Below are 14,197 nucleotides of genomic sequence, written 5' to 3' on the forward strand. Positions count from 1 at the left end.
CGGCTCAGTCCTCCGGGGGTGCTCGGGGTCTCCTGCATGACCCCGAGCCAGCCCATCGCACAAGTGCGGGGGTGGGCTGTTGGAGCGCAGGGGGAGCTGGGCCAGGAGGAGAGCGGGGAAGCTAGGACCGAGGGAGTACCCGGAGTTGGGTTGTCCCTCCATGACTAGAAGAAATTATATTGCTTCATTGGAACAAATTGTTTCAACAAAAATGTTCCGCGGAACAAAAATATTCCGCCGGAACAAAAATGTTCCATTAAAAAAAGTTCCACTGGAATCAAAAAATTTGTTTGGAAGAAAATAAAAAAAATATTCCACTGGAACAAAAATGTTATATTTGAATAAAAAATTCATTGTAATTTCCAGGAGAAAAAAAAAGCAAATTGAGCGCGGGCGCCATGGGCCGCCGCGCGGGCGCTGTGCGACGGGTCAGCACGCCCCCGCGCGCGCGACCCCGAGCATTTGCGCAGCCCTCCCCGCTCGGCCGCAGGGGCCAGGGCTCAGGTTCATCTCCCCTCTGTTTCTTTAAACCTTTCATTCACTTCTCTTTCCCCCAAAAAAAAAAACTTTCACTTCTCTCGGACTGTCTCCTCCCATCCTCTTCCTTCCCTGGCGGCGACGACTGGGCGAGCGGCGGCTCCATTTGTCCTGTGTTCGCACAGCTCTTTGCCGGCGACGAGCGCATCCTCCAGGTATGCCCGCCCCTTCTATTTCCTTCTGTTGTGCGAGACGGAGCACCCCCAAACCCTAACAAAACTATTTCTGTTCGGATCTGAATCCAGTTGCAACATATTACATACTAACTTCGATTTCGTTTGCAAGGATTATCGGGTGTACATGTGCACACCCATGTCCTATGCTGGGTCCGCCCTACCTGTATTATACCTAATAACGTAGATTTTTCGCAAAAGATTGTCGAGATCCTAGTTATTGGATCCGACCCTGACGCCTAGTGCCTTGGTGCCTCTAGGCGGCGTGTTGGCTACTAGTTGTGGAGGCCGGAGAGGGAGGCGAGGAAGGAGGGGGCGAGGAGGTGGTAGCATAGCCACCGAAGTTCCGAGGACAACGGATCGAGGAACGAAGAACAGAGAATGGCATTTGGGTTGGTTTTTACACTGCGGGGACGAAAATGTTCCCCATTCCCGTCCTCGGAACAGCGTTCCCGGAACGTGCAATGCCACTCCGTTCCACGTTCCTGGTGACTATGGTTGGAAGGAGGGGAGGGTGCAGTTGCAGTATTTCTGTGCTTGATGTGTCATGTAAGCAATTTTTTAAATGAAAAAAGGGGATTAGGTGTTAGGCGGGAGTCATTATGTGCTAGTTGGGTGGTGAGCCCCCCTAGTTCCTAGCAAAGGCAGCTTGTCGTCATGCACTAGTCGGGTGGTTGGGTTGCCTAGTTCCTAGCTCACTTTGGCAGCGGCTGTTTGACATGGCATGTGGATGGTGAAGGAGAGCCGTGAGCCAAGAAGGAGCCAAGGAGGAGGAAGAACTGGTGGAAGGAAGGGGAAGGTGGAGGAGGCAAATGGAGGTTGTGAAGTGGTCTAAATGGAGCAAGGGGTGAAAATGACAGCAAATGGCATGTATTCAGCGGCAGCTAAGGTCTACTTGACCTCATCCTGGCATTCACCTTGCTGACCCAACAGCTGCCTAGGTGGCTGGCAGTGTAGGACATAAAAGTGGCTGCCATCCACCTTAGGGCAGTCCCAACCCATGGTGTCCATAGGTAGTGTCTATGTGCCATATCAGCAAGACATCTCCTCTAGAAACCTCAGCCCCCAACCCATAGTTTCCTGTGGTGGGCCCCCAATTTCTTGGTGCGCGTGAAGCAAGCTAGCATCTTCTCATTTCTTCTCTGTTCTCCTTTCCAATCGGAAAACAAGATGCACAGCCATCCTCAATCTTGTCTCCATCGATCTCTCCCTTCTCTCTTTCCAAATCCGAGCAGCAGCGACAACAGCACGTCTTCTTCCTTCTCCGTTGATCTGCTACATCGAGCAATAGCAGAGCAAGTCACCAAAATTAATCCAGCAGGTGAATTCATTCACAAAATCTAGCGGCTACAGCACGCTAAACTCCAAAAATCACGAATTGGATCTCTCCAAGAGCAACACAAATTGGAGGCGCATGCGTGCAGCTGGGCGGAAGCAATGAGCTCTGCGCGAGCAGCGAGGTCAGTGCAGGCTGCTGCGGCAGCCAGGCATCGACGATCTTTGCGCAGGCGTTCGGGCCAGGCAAGCCATGGCGGCCAGCTGCGGATGCGCAGGTCGCGGCTGCAGCACGCAGGTGTGGCGCTGCGGACTTGCGGCTGCGTCGCCGTCGCGAGCCTACATCGGCTTCTCGCTCCCTTGTACACTCTGGCAACAAAGGGAGCGATAAGGTCAACGGCGAATGGGGGGTGGCAGGGCAGCGGCGGCAGGCTCAAAGGGCATGCCACCATGCGGGGTTGAACGCGAGCTCCGTTCGGCAAGGGGCACGGCAATGGCGAGTGTGGGTTGCGCGAGCTTGGAGGAATCTGGTGGTGGGCCCCATGAAGATATGCCGTAAAGAAACGGGAGGTTTCCCAACGCGGGCTTGCTCACGTCTTTGTGCATTGGTTAACGAGCCGAAACCGTTTCGTGCATGCGACTCGGTGTCTTGCTGTTTTTGGTTTTCTCCTCATTAATTTTCTTGCCACATCAGATTTTTGCTTACGTGGCACACTAATTAATGCTATAGACACCAGCTGAGGTGGAGGGTTGGGACTGCCGTTATAGTGCCAAAGCTCTTCCTATGGATGCCATTTTTTTGACACCAGTTGCCTGATGAGCCGGCAACTATTAAATGTTTTCCATGGAAAGTTATGAATGCGCAGTTGCTTCCATGAAAATTATGCAGAGCATTTAATTACTTGCTTTTAGGAGAGAACAAATCGTGTGAATATGTTGGTTGTTTAGGCAAATCATGAACACTTTTGTTTATGGTTTTACATATTAGATAGTTCTTGATTTCGAGTTCCCTAAAGTTGTTGGTGTAGTTTGTGTTTGACTTGAACAACATTGATCCCCTCTTATCCATGAACCTCAGACATAACATGGTGCCCCAAACTGTTAGTATCTTCTGTTACAGCACTGCAATTTAGCAATTATGTGCCTTGCCCATTCCTTATTTCATCATGATAACTTAAGCAAATTAAGCTCCTTATTTTTATCATGATAACTTCAGCAATTAAACTATGTTTTTATTAAGTATACTTTTGGTCAATTTAAGGCACCATGTAGTAGTTGTAATTCAAGGGTCTAGGATAGGATAAGAAGGGAAAGATGCAGTCATGGTTAACAATGTAGTGATATCTGAATTAGTTGGAAATTATCTTAATATTTATTGAGATCATTTACGCAGAAAGTTCGATATCCTTGAACCCTATGCTGAATTTGTTTCCAATTTACATTTGTAGATTTTCTTCCCAAATATAGGCCACAAAAGGAAACACAGTTAGCTTAGGCACACCGTGTTCCTATATGCTTCGGTCCATACCCAAATTTTCATTTTGTGCTAGACACCCCAGCCATGTTTTTCAAGGTGTTGTCACCATCTTAGGCAGGTAATAGGAGGAGAATACATGGTGGATCAGGGAAGAACAACTCTTCTAGCAGAGGATGGGGGTGGCAGTACAGATGAGGTGGGAGGCAACGGGTGGCAGAGGAAAGGGTAGCAGTCAAAAAAGGTAGGTGTTAGCGCTGGTATAGGTTGAAGGACTTGCAACAGGAATGAGGCATGGGGATGCAGGTAGCAGTGTGGATTTGAGCTTCTGGGGCCGATGGCTCTATGAGATGGTGACATAGTATGGTTATGGGCTACCATGAATGAGAAACAGCATTAGGTGAGGTGGCTTTTTTCCCTCTAGGGCATGGGAAAGGAGGGGGTACTTGATAGGCTCATAAGTCTGGGATTGAGCTTTACTTGGCTTGGTGACTGATTGCCTAGCTGTGGTAATAACCCATTTATATTGCTATTTCTCCTTTTCTGGCTGATATTTATGTATTTGCTTTTGAAATACTAATTTAATTTATGTGTACGGTGCCGCCTCACCTCACCATAAGTGCCTAGGTGGTAGTGGGGGAGGGGGTACCCTTATCTCTCCCTCATCCCTCCTTAATGGCCCATGCTATCTGTAGTCTACCCTCCCAGACCATGTTTACCCTCTGTTCTTTCCCGGCATCCTCTTATGCATACATGATCCTGTATTCCTACCTCGTACCTTCTCTGGTTATAGATCTGGTCCTGGCATGTGCTTTACTAAACTTACTAAATCTGATATTTTTTTTGTCATATATATTTTATTAATCCTTCATCTAGGTTCAATTTGTGGCTCAGCAATATTGACTCTTTGTGACAGATCAATTCCTACTTCTCTGGTGATGCCCGCATTTTGGATCAAGACTGAAGGATAGAGGAATATTCATGAGTTGAGGTTGAGGGTAAACAGAGGTTTTACACTGCTTCATTCCATCCTTTGTCATGTAACCTGGTTGTATATAGTTCATTTCATTATTTTTCGGTGATGAACTGAACAATGTTATACAGTCGTCTAGTCGAACCTAGTCGCCATGGCACCGATAAGGCGACTAGTCGCGACTAGTCGTCGATCAGGTCGATTAGTCGACCCTAGTCGGTCCTAGTCGTCGCTATAGTCGTCCTATATATTCCAGGACATATATGTACATGTATATGTACTTATATACTATATAACAAGCAGGAACACCACAATGATAGTCAGTTTGGTGACACTTACTTGTGAGATTTGATGTTTGAACTGTCCAGAACTCCATATTCTTGTCCCACACTCCATATCCTTGCTATTCTGCTGCTGAAACTGTAATTACAAAGAGAAAAACTGAAGTCAGTAGCTGAAATTAAATGTGTAACAGCATTACAGCAAGTGAGCAAGTAATTCAAAATTTAAAAAGAACCAAGCATTACACCTGCCTTTGCCGCTGTGCATCGAAATCTGCAGAGCAATGAGCCAAGCAGAGCAAGAGCAATGAGCCAAGAGCATAGCACGAGCAACGAGCCAAGAGCAGAGCAAGAGCAAGAAAACTTACCATCGGAGGAGGAGCTCATCTTCAGACGCCGCCACGCCGGCGGGCGGCGGCCAGGCGACATGACGCAGGTGGTCAGGCGACGGCGTGACCCGGGCAGTGTGACACAGGCGGTCGGGCGGCGGCGTGATGCGAGCGGCGGCGGCGGCACGATGCAGCCGACGGCGGCGGCGTGACGCAGGCGGCGGTGGCGGCTCGACTCGAGCAGTCGAGCGGAGGTTTGTGCCTGCGTGGTGCCCAGAAGTGGCTTCTATATAGTTAACCCTAATGGGCCTAATTGAGCCCAGTACAGGCGGCGGGCTGGACATCTTTTGGCCGGCAACCTGATCGACCAAGCAGCAAGTCGGACGACTAATCTCGATTAGGCAACGATTAGTCGGACGATCAGACATCTGATCGACAAAAGCTAGTCGCTCCACTTATCGAAGCCAGCGGAGCGATATGGTCGACTAATCGCGACTAATCGCAATTAGTCGGACGACTGTATAACATTGGAACTGAACCCCTGATTATTTTGAGTTGAAATGTTAGAACTCCCATCTTTCTCCAGTATTGCTTGCCTGCACTGCTGATCCATTGCCCGGTCTTGAGGGTGTTGTCCAACATTTGTCTTACCCTGCTGCATACACTAAGATCCGTTTTTGGTATGGGGATGAATATGTTTATTCAAATTTTTCCTCGAATGCGTAGGACAAATCTGTTTATTCTGTACCCTGGCATCTTGGTTATCATTGGATAATTTGTAGCTTGTTTTGTTATATAATAGAATATTTTTGAAATGTCAGCGAAGCTCTTATAAGTGATGAAAGCCTGTCAACCTGTGTATTATAGTCGTTTCATTTGTGTTTCTTTGCATTGTTTCGGAAAAATAGGTATAATTGTGAAAAGTGGGAAGAATTAGGTTGCATAACTGAAACCTTTAGCATCTGCTATACTGATATTGGTATTCTGATTTTTTTTCCGGATTAAGAGCTTAAACAATTTTTTATCTTAATTATTTCTAATTCGTTATCCACTATACAGGAAGCTATTCATAGGAGTTGGATGATCAGATTACTTCATTATGTTTAAAGCTTATTAAGCGATATACTGCAACAGATAGGTACGATCTTATAACTCGTAAGAGGAAGAGTTGTTCAGTATGAGTTTACTTTCTTATTCTAGTGTTGATTTATTTGGGTTCTGAACAGTTTGTTGCATGCTGTCACATGAGCTGTACAGATGACTCCAAAATGGAATGAATGCTCTTCAAATAGCTACAGAGAACTATCTTCACATGTAATTGGAGAATCCAAATCAACCTTAACAGAAACAGTCCTTTCACCCACGAGCTGTTTTGATTTACCAACTGCCAACACAATGTGCTCCCTATCTCCACAGAAGAAGGATGGCAATGTTTATAAAAGGCGGAAGATGGATAAGGATTCAAATTCTCTTGCGACAAATGAAGAGGCTAAAGAAATGATGACTCAAAGTTGCACAGCTTCTGATGAGCAGTCATCATTAGTGCTACCCGCAGTCTCCTCAGAAGTAATGCCTTCCAATTCACAAGCCAACATGATAGGTCACATCCTAGATTGTGAAGGGCCTAAAGGGGTTTCATTGGAGCCAAATTCTGGTAGTAATGTTTCAAATATGTCACCATCTTCCATGATTCTAGACAAAAAGGATGCTCCTGAATGTTCATCATCAAATATCAGCCCTACTGAACCAATTACTGAGCATATGTCACCAAGGGATCTTTGCATCGCCATACTGAAAAAAGATGGACTCATAACTGAATCAAGAGCAAGAATTAAAGATGAATTCACTGACAATGATGCCAACCCATTGTTGGCATGCAATACTTGTGGCTGCTTGGATCGTTCATTAAAGATGCTAATATGTGATTCTTGTGAAGCAGCGTTTCATTTACCTTGTTGCATCCCTTGTATTAAGGAACCACCAACTGACGAATGGTATTGTGCGCCATGCTTGTGTAAGAAACCTAAGAGTCTTTATGGCAAACTCTTGGAGGGCAAGGTCAAGCTTTCCAGGAATACTAACCAAAGGCCTCATGGCATGAGTCATATAGAGTACATGCTTAAGGATGCTGAACCATATGTTACTGGGGTTCGAATTGGTAGAGATTTTCAAGCAGAAGTGCCAGAATGGTCTGGTCCAACCTCCAGGTGTGCTTACTTATGCAAGGCATTAGTTTTAACATTTGCATTAATAAAAAGGATCACGTATTTTTTTTAATTTCAAATTTCAGTCTGTGAAGGTTGCTAATTTCTTGCAGAAGCATTTGTTACACTTTTTTTAGTGTTTGATCACTATGATCTAATGTCTCGTTCAAGGAACATCATCTTGACATTTTTATGTATGATTTTGTATGATATGCTCTTCCTTCTTTTGGATTGGATGCTTATATAGCTGAATCATATAAATTACAGTATAAGTATATTATTTTAGATTATCCGTATTCTCAAATCATCAGATTTAAAAACTGCAGTATATTGTTTTAAATTATCTGTATTCCCAAATCATCATAGTTATCTATTCCATCTGATAGCTACCTGACGATTCTCTCAAAAGGATCAATCTTACTTTCCATTTTAGAACATACGATGAATGTTTTATCATTGGAATGTTATCTGCTGTGCTTCTTTTTTCATGTTTTGTACAACCTTTTCATATTTACATTTCGGACTAGTAGCCAGTATTTGATTTATTGGTATGTGCAATTTCTGACTAGTAGTCAACATTGAATATTTTGTAATTACTAATCAGTCAAATCATTTAACACGTAACTCCATATAAAGTAACCGTGTGAATTTAAAGCAGTGATCTGGGAAATGCTCATCTCATGTGCCCAGGCCGTCCATGACATGTATAAACTGTGTTTTGATATCTTGTGTTATATTATTTCATTGTCATACAGCAGTTGTCCCTGGACCATTTTTTAAATTTTCAATAAACATATTTATATATTTTTTAAATTATTTGTGCAGCCGTGATGGTTATTTTGACGAGCCCTCTGAATTTGACCCTGCTGAACTAACTAAATTTAATGTAAGCTTCTACCCTTGAAATAGTAGTGTTCCTGGTACAAAGTTTCTTAAGCTTGTTTTTTATTTTCATAGTTGCGCAAAACAAGTAATCAAAGCCAATCTTCCATTGGTAATTGGATACAATGCCGTGAGACCTTAAACCCAGGAGACTCTGACAAACAAGTTGTCTGTGGCAAATGGAGAAGGTAATGAAATTTCCTGTTATGCAAGTTTCCAGATATATATGTCTTGTTAGTATTAAAAAAAAAGAAATTGACAACTTAATCTAAGCTATTTTGTGATCAAAATTACAATTTCAACTGCAAATTTCCCCTGAGTAATAACTTGGTAAGTTACTTCATCATTATGCAAGATTCTCAAAGAATGTTGGAAGTTTAAAACTTTCCTTTCCCATCATACTGCAATGTGGCTAGCATCAAACTGGTCAAAACATTGCTTAGTTGGTCAAGCTTATTCTATTAATGGCCTGCTTAACATCTTTATGACACATTTATATTTTGACAGCAGTGAAAATTTTTCTACTTGCTAGTGCTTTGAACCATTACTACAAACCTCCCTCTAGAAAATTGCAAAAATGCCACTAGAACTGTTATTTGCGGAACCCGTGTGAAACTAAAAGAACCAGTGACGATTTAACTTCTTTAAAATGTAATTAATTTAGCATCTCTAGTACAGTTCGACTGTTTTCCCTAGATTGTATTGGTTGTGAAGCTACTGATGCAAGTATGTAACTGAAAAATTAAGATGCTCCTGTCTTTCTGTATGGAGCATCCCTGTTCTTGTATGTTTTCCTTTCTTTCCCCTGACAGGTGGAGTTTCTTTAATTTTTTTTCTCTATATCCATCACTATTATTGGTGCCTTATGTATATTTATGTTCCTTTTCTCTTTCATTTTCCTTTCTGTTGGTGGTTCATGTTGGGCTTCAACTCTAGGCTACCCCAACTTGCTTTGAACTCTTTGTTCTTGTTCACTGAAAATATGGAAGTTTTATGCAGTATAAAATATAAATTTTACTTTCTCTTGTTCATATGTTCGGCATTTATGAAGGTACATTGTAACTATTGTCTCGTGGTATATGTCCTGCAGGGCACCCTTATATGTTGTACAGACAGATGATTGGGAGTGTTTTTCTTGTCTTCTTTGGGATCCTGCACATGCTGATTGTGCTGTTCCGCAGGTAGTATTGTACTTATTTTGTAACAGTATTTGCTTATTGACATAGTTTGAACCATGGACCTAATGGTCTTGTGCATACCGTGACTAGCATGCCATAATACTTTTATGACATAATTTGTTTCTTATATCCAACTATCCAAGGTACAATGACTATTTGGGTAAAGAAATAAGCTTTTTTTTCATAGTAATCTTCAGTGTGTGTGTGTGTGTGTGTATTTTGGGCGTGTCGTACTCTTTGTGTTCTTAATGTAGTGACAGCTCTCCTGCGTATTGGAGAAAAAAATGAATCTTTAGCTGCTCAAATTTTTAGTCATCACTTTTGAACCAAGATAAATTTCTTTGTCAATTCTGCATTTATATTATTCGAAGGCTTATCAGTGAAATCAGTTACACAAAGAGCTCCACAAATTAAATGTTAAAAATGCATAAATATTTGAATTACTGATATGAGGCTTGTATACATTGCCAGATTTATGATATTGCATACTATTTTTTAACCGATGCATGTTAATTCTACGCTTGTGTATTGTACTGTTAAGTTAACCATGTTAATAGGGTACTCTATTTCTTTAACAAAGGATGATCTACCAGACTAGCTGCTGTGTTACTCCAAATATGGCTGAAATATGTTAGGCATGTAGAGCAAAAGAAACTACAGCCAGAGAACTGATTTACCACTTCATAAGCATTTAACCATGGATACATTTCACGGATCCATTGGATATGCTTTTGTAATTATCTGAGCATATGATTTTACCTACAATTTATGCATCTTTCTGTCATCTGATTACTTTTTTTTCCTTCTTAAGTAGATATCTGGAATTTTAGACTTTTTTGAGCAATTCCCTCCATTGGTATAAGAAACCTCTTGTTGGTCTATTGTTACTTGTCAACATTTTTTATCAATGTTATTTAGTTTCTAAAGTTTATATTCGGGTGTAGGAGTTGAAGACCAGTGAAGTTCTGAAGCAGCTGAAGTTTGTAAACACGGTAAGTTCCAATCCTAGTGCATTGTATTTGTTTTATTACTCGTTCTACAATAAAGAAATGTAGTATTGACTTGTTTGTTGTGTTCGACAAATCTATAAAAATTTGGTAAGAGGCAACGGTAATGAATGAGTGCTATGAATCTGTTCAAAAAAGAAATATGAGGGCACACAGCTCCTACAGAACAGGACATGAACCTGTGTTTCAGACCTGTCTACATTGTAATCTGTAAAGGGCTTGACCAGTGCTACATGGACCCGGATGCGGGTGTCGGTATAAGAAACTGGGTTTGAGTATCTGATTTGGCAGATATTTTTTGGTGGGACATGCCAACATGCCCAAGGCCACTTAGAACATACAATGGTATAGGCCTGATTCAGTAAAAAAAAATAGATTTGGGTTATATGGGTATTTGAGTAATTGTATGGATCTAATGGACTTGTCAACAGGGCCGGGTCCTTATCGAATAGTAAATATCGGTCATATAGCAGACCGAGCCTTAGCTCGTTTGGTGGAAACTCCCGGTGGGGAGCTCGCCCTCCCGGGCTCGAACCTGGACCAATGAGGCCAGGGGCAGTAGCGAGCCCCTCTTCTCAAAAAAAAAAAAAGTTGTGGTTTGGAAACACTATCTGATTTGTGATCTTAATGATTCTCAACTGTTTGTAAAGTAACATGAGGTTCTTGCTTTTAAACACCATGGTTGGTTGTTTTATTTACTGATTATTCTGAGTTCAAACTGACACCCTGTACTTGTCAATGATATTTCAGCTAAAGAACCAGCTGGAACAAAATCAAAAGCCTGCTTAAATCCCAGTGTCACAGCGGACAGCGGGGTGGTTCCGTATTGTATGATTGAGTTACTGACCGTATGTGGGGTTATCATGTAACTAGCCATCAGTAGTCAATAGAACATATGTGAATTTTGCTTTTGTAACCTGTTCAACCCCCCCCCCCCCCCCCCCCCCCCCCCCCCCGCGGGTCCTCTATAGGTTTTTGGTACAAAAAGAATTGTACAACATAGGTCTGTCTGCGCAGTTTGGGAAGCAGTGTGTCGATACTGTGTAGTCGCTGGTAATGTTCCTGTAATCCTGTGCCAAGTTTTGTTCCATGTAACTTTTTGGATGAGGCTGGATGAAGAGGGAAATGGGGAAAACCAACTCAAGACTATCTGGTATTGTGTCCTATTTCATGAATTATCTTATAGGGATGTAATTTTGTACGATGCCTATAGTGTGTTTTTGAACGCCAGATAAGTGACTGAGGGAGCCCTTTTCACCACTATTAGTGAATCCATTAGACTTCGCAGGTAGAACGATTTTGAGTGCTATACATTTCATGAGAAGAGGCATCCTGCATAGGCTGGCGAAATGGTTTTTCGGAAGTCGTCGAGTTATGTTAACTGCTATTCATTCTTCAGATAGGGTATGTTTGGATTATAGCTTTATGCTGGCCTGGTTAAGACCCTATTTGGTTTTCAAAAGTCCTTGGGCTAAAACAAAAAGTCTCTTCCTATTTGGTTTGAGGTATTAAAGGGACTAGAGGTCATTAACACTGTGTTCGGCAGCTCCACCAGCCTCTAGCTCAATAGTGTTTTCCTCTCATACCGTTCCAGCACTGTTTTTAGTCACCAGCCAGCCAACAGTGTTTTTCTCACTTCACTCCAGCACTAGCTCCAGCCCAGCGAACATAGTGTAAATGAAGTGTAGAAAGGGCTAAAGTATCTCTGCATGCATGCATCCAGCTTACTATTAGCCCCCCAAAACAGATCGATGCAGGGGTAGTAGGGTGAAAAAGTAAATTGATGTAGACTAAAAGTCTCAAAAAAACTCCTTAAAAGGGATTTCTCATTCTTTTGTTTGTATCTTTAGCCCCAAAAGTTTCAGGGACTTATGCAAGCCTGTCTCCACTAATACATTGGCTCATATTTCGTTGCATGTACTAGTAGAGCTTGGATTCATTTGATAATGTTTCGTTTACCCACACATCTCAATGCCCTCGCCTCATCTTCCCAAGCGGTGAGAGTCACCTCGCCTGGGAGATCTGCTGGCCATGCAACAACAGGGAGCCGCTTGGGTGTGCTCCGCGGCCACTGGTGAGCCTCCGGTGGTGAGTAGGAGCTAGGTGGGCGGACATGCAGGAGCAACCACGAGCGAGAGCCGTCCTCGCGGGCATGTTCCAGTGGCACGGGTGAGCTCCACCACGACCTTTGCCACTCTTACCTTGCCGTGTTGACTCGGCCCGGTGAATTGAGGTTTGCTGCGGGTGAATTGAGGTCTGTTGTGAGCGAATCGAGGTCCCAACTATCCAAATCGAGGCTCCGGGCCTCCTTCACATTGACTTGACCTCGAGGTCTGGCGAATTGAAGAGAAGAGAAGCTAGGGGAGGAAGAGAAGCAAGAAGTGCCAGAGTTGAAGGGGCCCTTGCCCGCCAGTAGCGACTAGCGCCGCTCCTAGGGGCTAGGCCGGGCGCGCGCCGCTGCATAGGGCCAGGCCGGTCGTGCGGGCAAGCGACCTCGCACAGGGCCTGGCTGGCTGCATGGGCAAGCGGCGCCATGTCACGGCTACGGCATGAAGGCGTCTCGTGCCTGTGGGGAAGGCGTAAAGTAGAGTGCGTGTGTAACCTATGATGACAGGTGGGCCTGTGCCCGTGGCGTGAGAGGCGTGTGTGGCTTGGCTTAAAGGGGCCAGCGTTCTGTAATGGGAGGCGTGTAATTTTCTCTGATCCAAACTGAATCGAAAGGAAAGGGGAAAGTTGTCCTCTGCTCCGTTCGTTCTTCTGATCCGTACTCGTGCTAATTCTCACGCTGGCGATTCTCGTCGACCATGGGCGTTACACCTAGTATCAGATTCAGGCTTATCCCCGGCGATTCGTCCTCTTGGTCAATCGCCATTACTGGTTCTTCCCTATTCTTCTTGGATTTGCCATTCGTCAGTGTCTCAGCTTGTTTATATCCTTGTTCTTCGCAGTCCGATTCTCGATCCCGTCCAGTCTGATCCGCCGCTGTGGCGATCTAGACTTGCTCCACCGAGAGTCCTTCCGACTTTGGCATCCACACCCCACCGCCATCGATTGGGAGTTGGAGGCGCCCAGTCGGCTAGTTCTCATCGCGTCGACTGGGCGCCTCCGACTCCCAATCGATGGCGGCCACCGCAGACCGCCGGTTAGCCATTCCGGCGCCGTCGTCTAGTTCTCGTCGCGCCGCTTAGGTCTAGAATCGGGATCGAGGGGGGCAACTCCGCGCATCATCCCGGAGTCCCCGAATTCCTCTCCATCTCATGTTAATTTCGGCGCGGTCAACCACGGCTCCGCCGAAACCTTTTGTGCAGACGACGTTCATCATGGACGCCATGGTAGAGGAGGCAGAGAAGGAGGGTACCAAGTTGGATCAGATTTCAGACAGCATCGACCTATTGTTCACGTGGGTTACTGACATAGGAATCGCCCAGTAGGATGCGAGCACAGTTGGAGATCAACACTCAGGCCATAGATCTTCAGACTGCTGAGCAGAAGCTGATGGCTCAGCAAATGGCAGAAGCAGGGCAAGCTGCCGATGAATTGTGCATCAACCAAAGGCGTCGTCATGAGTCCTAATCCTCCGATAGTGATTCTATTCCATCAGAGGAGGCTGCATCTCAACATTCCACAAAACCTCGAGGTGAGCATCATCGTCCTGATCCTCGTGGATTGGTGCCGCGTCATGTTATCCCCAAAATGTCTTGCCCTTGTTTCGATGGTGATAACCCGGTGGTTTGGAAGGACAAATGCTTAGATTACTTCAAGCTGTTTGATGTTCCTGAGTACACGTGGGTTCGTGTTGCATCTCTGAACTTCGACAAGCCAGCTACACAGTGGTTGCAAGTCTATATAAAGAAGAACAAATCTAACTCCTTGGTTGTAGTTTG

The 14,197-nt window shown here is 44.3% G+C and overlaps 1 protein-coding gene across 10 annotated transcripts; it reads left to right on the forward strand.

Annotated features, from left to right (window-relative positions):
• The first annotated feature begins 524 nt into the window (after nt 1–524).
• On the forward strand, nt 525–11,222 carry LOC120644336. Of its 10 annotated transcripts, none has more exons than XM_039920944.1 (11): nt 527–692; nt 971–1,259; nt 4,376–4,467; nt 6,102–6,180; nt 6,300–7,249; nt 8,072–8,132; nt 8,204–8,316; nt 9,219–9,309; nt 10,121–10,162; nt 10,251–10,298; nt 11,064–11,222. In XM_039920944.1, the coding sequence occupies exons 5-11, from the start codon at nt 6,300–6,302 to the stop codon at nt 11,100–11,102; spliced, it is 1,344 nt and encodes a 447-aa protein (XP_039776878.1). In that variant the 5' UTR covers nt 527–692; nt 971–1,259; nt 4,376–4,467; nt 6,102–6,180; the 3' UTR covers nt 11,103–11,222. The 10 variants fall into 10 exon arrangements, with proteins under 10 accessions (XP_039776880.1, XP_039776883.1, XP_039776878.1 ...); XM_039920943.1 differs by lacking the exon at nt 971–1,259 and adding an exon at nt 3,577–3,703; XM_039920945.1 differs by lacking the exon at nt 971–1,259 and adding an exon at nt 3,581–3,703.
• The last annotated feature ends 2,975 nt before the right edge of the window (nt 11,223–14,197 follow it).

This window comes from Panicum virgatum, chromosome 8K (assembly GCF_016808335.1).
Source record: "Panicum virgatum strain AP13 chromosome 8K, P.virgatum_v5, whole genome shotgun sequence".
Taxonomy (NCBI): Eukaryota; Viridiplantae; Streptophyta; class Magnoliopsida; order Poales; family Poaceae; genus Panicum; species Panicum virgatum.